We start from the raw sequence: 8,065 nt of genomic DNA on the forward strand, positions 1-8,065 counted from the left end.
ATGTGTATATCAAGCTGAATATAGTTATCATTAAATTTTGACTTTCATAGAATTGTATTTCTCTTTTTCTTTCTTCCAGTATTGATTTATAGTTTTAAAGTTGAATTGCTACCTTTTCTTACCCAACCTTCTTACTCAAATATCACTATTTTAGATTGCCACACCCAAATTGTATTATTATGTTGTAACTTTAGAAAATCAATGTGTATTTTGTATGAGAGAGTATATATATGTGTTTAGTTATAGAATGCAAGCACACAGTGTGATTTTCTTAAATTAAATTCATCCTTACTACTTTAAGATAATCAATGATTCATAAGAAAACTCTAACTATTGTTTTGCAGGCAGGCAGCTTTCCACTATTGTTTCTGTTAAGCATGTCTGTTGGTCATCCTGAACCTTTACCACTTTCATCTTCTCTTGTATTAGATAATGCTGCTGAGTCAGGCGTTCTACATACCATTTCCTAGTTAATTGATCAAATAAATACAACATTAGTGCTTGAACAAGTACATAATTGAAATGCATGATTAAGTAATGTGAATTAATGACAAATCTGAATTACGTTTGATGTCATTAGATGTGCAGCTGGGGAAGAATGTAGTAAAGGGCTGCGACCACGATTTCTATTAATGTGAGCATAATTTCGAGGACGATCACTATTTCCAAGTGGATCAACATTCTTCCCGAGATCTCTCATCCTGCTAAGCTCTGGCACTATAACAGTTAGAAGATTAGGCCTGTCCTTCTTTCTTAGTTCAGCACACTTCAATGCCAACTTAGCAAAGTTTAACGCCTCTTCAACTGGCCAGTCTACCACTGAGGGGTCGAGCATCTCTTCAAACGTTCCTCTTTCAATAGCCTTCCCTACATGGTGAGCAAGGCCCATTGGAGGCTTGGCAGTGATAATTTGAAGCAACAAGATCCCCAGTGAGTATATATCTGATCGCGTAGTTAGCATCCCAGTTTGCTGATACTCAGGATCTATGTAACAAAATGTACCTGCAGCTGAAGTCATGTGATATTGTGTAACAGAATCAGCTACAGATGGCGGGACTAACCGTGCTAACCCAACATCACTGATCTTGCTCACATAGTTACGGTCTAAGAGGATGTTGGCTGGCTTGAGATCACGGTGGACCAAAGGCTCAGGCTTTGCTTGGTGTAGGAATAGAAGCGCAGTTGAGATCTCTGCTGCAATCTTAAATCTTCTTCTCCATGAAATAGGAGGTGTGTTGTCTCTTCGAAGCAACCTATCTTCCAAGCTACCATTGTCCATGTATTCATAAACCAAGCACCCATACTCTGGACAGGCACCAAGAAGAAGCACCATGTGTGGATGTCTAATGCAGCTCAGAACCTCGACCTAAAGGTTTCCATATTTTATAGAACGTCACAACAGGTGATGCTAATAATGCAAGAAATAATCTTGAGAGAAAATATTTAAGATGAGGAGCCTTACCTCTTGTTGGAATTGCTTCTTCCCTTGAGCAGCATCAGGTCTTAAAACTTTGATAGCAACTGCTGTATGGTCAAGTGTGCCTTTATACACAGGTCCATATCCACCTTCACCAATTTTATTTGATTGTGAGAATTTTTCTGTAGCGTCTTCTATTTCCTCAATTGTGTATTTTCTGTATCGAACATCATTATGTGCCAAAGCAGTCAATGCACGGTTTTTCTCTTCTGCCTCTCGCTTAGCTTTCAACTCTGCATATTTTCTTTTCTGTGCTTCCATTTCTGCTAGCCTTTGTGCTTTCTCAGCTGCTTCCATAGCAGCTTTGCACTTGGCCTTTTCCATTTCTGCAATTGCAAGAGCTGCCTCTTCAGCAAGCCTAGCTTCCTCAAACCGGCGAGCCTCCTCCATTTTCCATTGATGTAGCTCATTAGCCTGGAAGCACAACATTCAGAATTAAAGCTTTTAATTATTTGTAAGAAATCAGAACATAAAATATTTGATACATGTAGGCTTGGTATAAGATTGTACCTTCTTTTTTGCTGTGAGTGCTTCTCTGCAAGCTGCGCTATACATATCTATGGTCTGCTTAAGTTCAAGCCTCAGTCTTCTCATCTCGGCTTCAATGTCTCGCTGCATTTCATAATCCATCAATTTATGGTTATGACTATCCATTCTACAACAACTAAATGGCATGTACTATTTAGTATCAATTTTCGCTTACTGCAGCTTGTGAGGCAGCCAGATCCTTGGGCGACCCGAGAGAAAAGTCTGGATTCTGGGATGAAATGTCTATAGATCCTAGCGCAAATGGAGATGAGAAATCATGATCCTCAGATGTAGAAACTCGGCTAGTTGAGATTCTTGGCGCTGCTCCTCCTGGGAAAGAAATGTCAATGCTATCCATTGAAAGATTGGATGGAGTTCTGGTTCTGTCGCGAATAAATTGCCCTCTCATGGGATCATTGCTTCTTTCATAAGGAAATCTTTCTGATCCTTGATTTTTGTAATATCCTCTCACAGAATGTCCTCTAGTTAAAATTGTAAACATTAAAGATCATGATCCAGATAATTAATATTCTTTTATAAGTTTTACATGATAGATCAAGCTTTCTTAATTACCTGATTCCATCATCATAATGATCAGAATGATCATGTGGGGTTGGAGCTGGAAGAGCTAGCATATTAGGTACCTTTGGTGGATTAGGAGGATTATTAGCAGGTCGTTGCGCTGTTCGCACAGACGCTATCTTTCCTTTTGAAATTACATAAACAGAACAGAAATCTGGTGTAGACTTTATTAAGCTACTCGGTACATCTTGGTTCTTGAATTTCCTTTACAATCATAAAACATCGTATGTCATTGTCAGATTTATACCTTTTCAACCTCCTATAACCCAAGAACAGGATTTTTCTTTTTCACAAACCTGGTAAAAGCATTTCGTGTTGAAGCACCAACAGCAATACTCCCGAGAAAGTTTTTGCTGATATAATCTAGAAGTGCTCGTGCAACATCATTATCCTCTAGTATAATTTCCTTTAACTGTACCTGAAATTAGCAATGAACTCTTTCATGTCATTCACACCGGTTTCTATCAAAAAATTTTGACAATACAATGGATATAAGATATAAAACTACGAACCCCTTTACGAGCACAATATCCACGAAAGGGAACGAAAAGTTGTTGCACCTCATCGGAATCAGCATCAATCCCATTGTTAGTATCTACAAGAACCTCATATCATAAACAAAAATCAGAATCCAATGCCAACATTCTCGACTCATGCCTATAATAAATATAATACTCCTATAATGTAATATACTACAAGGCATATATACATAACTTAATGTAAAATAAGAAATGAGGGAGGGTACCTACGATGTTGGTGGTTCTTGTGTCTCACATGAACAAGGATGATAACAGGATTATTGATTATAAGATGATCAATAGCCCATCGAACAGCATGTTGGCTATTTTTATCCTTGTCAATAGCTACAGCTGTGGCATTTACGAGTGAAATGGACTCTTCAGAAGGAACTAGAGCCATTTAGCAAAAGTTTACAATGCAAAAAGTCAGGAAAAACAAAAGGAAAAAGAATTATAAGTTACAATCTGTTTGATGCCAATGAATTGGAACCGCCAATACTGTCTACCTCCCAGCCCCAAGGTAACTGGTAATTTTTTTGTTGAGTTGAGGAAAAAGGTAAAAGAAGAAGAAGAAGAAGAAGAAGAAGAAGAATGAAAGAAAGAAAACAAAAATGAAGGTAGAAAGAAGCTAACCCAATTAGCTTCTCTCTCTTCCTGCCCAAGTAAGCCTCCAAACCCATGTAAACTCCATTAGAACAAACAAACGAAAAAAAAAAAAAACCAACTTAACAAACTTAAGTTTTGTGCTTCTCCTCCATTCACTAGTTTTAGCAAATTTGACCATGCCATTCCTTGCTCCTTTTTTTGGTAAATTATTTGTCTGGCTAGAGCTGAACCTTTGATTAATTAAATTACAACTTAATCAATTAAATATGTAAAAACCCTTTTTGATCACGAGGATGGGATTTTTAATCAAAGTGATTTTTGGTATTTATAAGTAGAGCACTCCTTTTCTTACTTCTTGCATTGAGAAAGTTGAAGAGAGGATAAAGTTATTACTGCCGCTACTCCTACTATAAATATAATAAAAATAAGAGGTATTCCTAATAATGAAGCATAAAAGCAAGAAAGACCCATGCGTTCACCTTGTACTATATGTACACACACATGCCTATTCCTCTCCTCTTAATTTGTGCAATTTAATTTTGACAATCTTTTCTTTCTTTCTCTTTTCTGGAATAAGATTTTACATTTTGCATACTTTGATTTATGAATTAGATTAGAATAATTTTAATTAAAAATAGAATTTTCTTCAAAAAATATGATGATTCTAATGTATCTTTAAATGGATCCCACAATAATAATAATAACTTTGAATGCAACTTATTTTGGTCGCACGGGTGGTTCCACAAGTTTCTCCTAAAAGGTGGAGTGAAAATCACTTCAAACCACTTATAAATTTAAGTTTTATTTCTTTTTGAGTTTGGACAATTTTTTCTTGAATGGACAGTCTTTGTTTTAATGGTGACAAACACCATTAAGAGTTTGGACAATTTTGATGCAAATGGTCTATTCTTTGATTAGGCATTAAAATTCAAAGTATTTGTGAGAATTGTTTATAGTTGAGCAACTTTGCTGTATATGGCTTTTTTTTTCTTCCAAGATTTTGCAATCTTTTGTATCACATACCATGTTAAAATTAGTTAGATAAAGGGAATTTTCACAAAAAGATATGTATATCAAGCTGAATATCGTTGTCATCAAATTTTGACTTTCATAGAATTGTATTTCTCTTTTTCTTTCTTCCAGTGTTAATTTATGGTTTTAAAGTTGAATTGCTACCTTTTCTTACACAATCTTTTATAGTTTTAAAGTTGAATTGCTACCTTTTCTTACACAATCTTCTTACTCAAATATCACTATTTTAGATTGCCACACCCAAATTGTATTATTATGTTGTAATTTTAGAAAATCAATGTGTATTTTGTATGAGAGAGTATATATATGTGTTTAGTTATAGAATGCAAGCACACAGTGTGATTTTCTTAAATTAAATTCATCCTTACTATTTTAAGGTAATCAATGATTCATAAGAAAAATCTAAATATTAAAAACTTAAAATTTTGGATATTAAAATTATGAGATAATTCTATCATATGATTAAATTATAAACCATTTATACTTTATCAGATGTCATTTTTAAGATATTAAAATTACTTAATATCTATTTAGAAACCGAAGATCTTCAAAATTGTTATTTTCATAAATTTACTTTCAATTTTTATTACTATTTTTTATTTACTTTTAATTACTTTAAATTTTTTTATCTTATTCCTATTAATAACATTTTCTAAGTAGGATGTTGAATAGGATATATATATATATAGTTTAGTTGTATAATTTTTACATAAATAAATAAATAATTAAGTATGTGTAAATATAAAATATTAATTAATATATATTATTTTGTTATTTATTATTGTGCAAATACTTAGCATAGTAAGAATTAGTCTATATCACAATCAACTACAAGAAAAATTTAATTTCTAAGAATATCCTCACATATCAAAAAGAATATTAAGATAAAGTAAAAATTTATGATAAATTTTGAAATAAGTGGTGTATTCTAGTATTATTCAAAATCATAGAGTAAGGAAAAAAAGAAAAAGAAAGAACAAGCTGACGTCACAGTGGCAAGATTGTCCTTACGGTATATTATTGGCGCTCATGTAATAAAAAAGCTACCTCAAATTCTGGTAACTTTTAAAACCTTCTCTACTCTCATTCAAGGAGCATGCGCTACCCTCACTTAATCATAGGTCCCACAGATCCCCACAAATTTCAAAACAATTGTTAGCGTTTATATTGAACGACTTTAACCTACTCGGCGCTAGCTAACAAACACGATAATCAAATAATTCGCGCATGCTTTACACGCTCCACAAGTGTCGCTTGAAGGATTAGATTTTATTTTTTACTTGCCATTGCTGGTACTGTATGTCAGGGCCCACAAGTCACAGCTAATCATAGCCGTTGATTCCTTTTGACGGTCAAGATCTACTGCTCGAAATAAAAGGTCACTGATTGTACTTTCGGGACAAATAATTCAATCCTTGTCTTCTAATATCTAGCAATAAATCTAGCACTCACTCATGGAATTACTCAAGTGCCCATTTATTTATTGGGAGAGACTAACGTCAACAGCCGGGGCATTTAGGTAAATTTGGGGTTTCAGGTGTTTCTGAAAAGAGGGATGTGGAAATTATATGAATTCTTGTGTTATAATAAAATAGATTTTAACCGTATTTGTAAAATTTCAGGGATATTTTGGTCATTACATGTAATTCTGTATTTGTAGTTGGAAAATTTTGTTGCCTTTTTTCTTAGATAATCAGTCACTTAATCTAGTCGTAACGTGATATGATTTTTAAAAATAATGTTTGATTTATATTTTACCTATCTTATTATAGTACTTTTATACTTAATTTATATTTTTTTTCTATAGATTTAGATTTTAAATTTGAAATTTAATTCATTAATAAAATAATCTACTCTCTCTAGCTCTCAATTTGACTAAAATATTTCTTTAGCACTTTTGCATTAGGGGCATCAAGAACCGCAATGGATATCACATATGCCCTTTTCTTTGATCCATAGTTAACAACTCATCGTACCAAGTGCGTCAGCCTCACTCCCTCGGGACTACCAGTAGTTTCGATTGTTGAATCTCATGCAAGTTAGGCTGTGGTTGTATTGGCTACAAGCAAAATGAAGGCGCTTTAGGTGTGTGTTGACCATGCGCTCTCGCATCATGTAATGTCGTATGTATGATAAAGGTGGTGTGGTGATTGACATCAATGCTAATGGTTATCCCTAAGGTTCAACAAATGAATGAAGCTATGGTCGTACCCGGATAGAGATGATGGTCTTCCTCTGATTTTCCCAGGTCAACCATAATAGAATAGATAGGCGAAGCAGCCAATAACTGTATGTTCTCACCTATCGATAATACCAAGTTGCTTCCAAGCTCAAACCATTTGAAACTTAATTACTTTCAACACAGTCGTCTCTCTAGCTGTTTGAAATCTTTTGAGGCATGTTGAACCGCTTGTTGTATTCAAAAGCCTTATATTTAATTTTCTCATTTGGACGACCCGTACTTAAATATAAAAAGCGACAAAGAATACAATGAAAAAGGTAAATAAAAAAAAATTCTCTTCTTTTAATAGGGAGGATATGCTCTATACTATGGAAGACATCATGTTCATTTTATTTTCTTTTCTTTCTTTCTCGTATACTCTTATTCTACCCTTTGTTCCTTTTATCTTGGGCATCTCTAAGGTACATTAAGAACTAACTCAATATCCTCACTAAACAAAGGAGGATTATTCAGGGCAAGCTCAATGTATAACGAGGGTGAAATAACGGTTGGATGGTTAGGACATCTTATGTTTAATCCTAGCCCACAAGTATAAATCATTAGCACGGAATATAATCCCAAAGTACTCGAAAGACTCAAATATAGTAAATAAATGAGATGGTAAGACCCTTGCAAAGTTCTCCAACAGCATAGAGCTTAGAAAGCTTAGACCTGGGCAAGATCCGAAAAACATAATATCCTGTCTCTCGCGTTCTCACTTCCTTTGAGAAAGTTTCTAAGCGTGGAATCATAGACCAACAAGTTCACTAGCAAGGAATAAACTCTGTGACATAGTTCCAGCCTTCCCCCCATACTCAGATTGGGTGATTGGATTGCTGCAAACATTTCTTACAGTGCTATCATAACACATGACCACATCTCGAAGGATGGAGTGAAAAAGAAGCAAAATAAGGTAAACAGGTGCATAGTCATAGGTCTTCCATTATCACCTCTGATATGTCACTCGTCAATTGAGAAACTTGGGGAGGCTATCTTCGTGGTACCAATGACTGGGGTCAGGGGGCCCATTATATAAAATAGGGCAACTTAAACATATGCTTTGAAGGTGGAGCCTATTGATACAGAAAGAAGACAGGCCAG

The 8,065-nt window shown here is 34.6% G+C and overlaps 1 protein-coding gene across 1 annotated transcript; it reads right to left on the minus strand.

Moving 5' to 3' along the window:
• Nucleotides 1-384: 384 nt before the first annotated feature.
• Nucleotides 385-4,212, minus strand: LOC125368575 (U-box domain-containing protein 52-like). The gene is made up of 9 exons (XM_048376272.1): nt 3,337-4,212; nt 3,100-3,182; nt 2,884-3,005; nt 2,579-2,791; nt 2,181-2,487; nt 1,988-2,089; nt 1,463-1,891; nt 566-1,366; nt 385-466 (listed from the first exon to the last, which is right to left on the minus strand). Exons 1-9 carry the CDS (start codon nt 3,503-3,505, stop codon nt 389-391), a joined length of 2,304 nt encoding a protein of 767 aa, XP_048232229.1. The 5' UTR covers nt 3,506-4,212; the 3' UTR covers nt 385-388.
• Between the last annotated feature and the right edge of the window lie 3,853 nt (nt 4,213-8,065).

This window comes from Ricinus communis, chromosome 7 (assembly GCF_019578655.1).
Source record: "Ricinus communis isolate WT05 ecotype wild-type chromosome 7, ASM1957865v1, whole genome shotgun sequence".
NCBI lineage: Eukaryota > Viridiplantae > Streptophyta > Magnoliopsida > Malpighiales > Euphorbiaceae > Ricinus > Ricinus communis.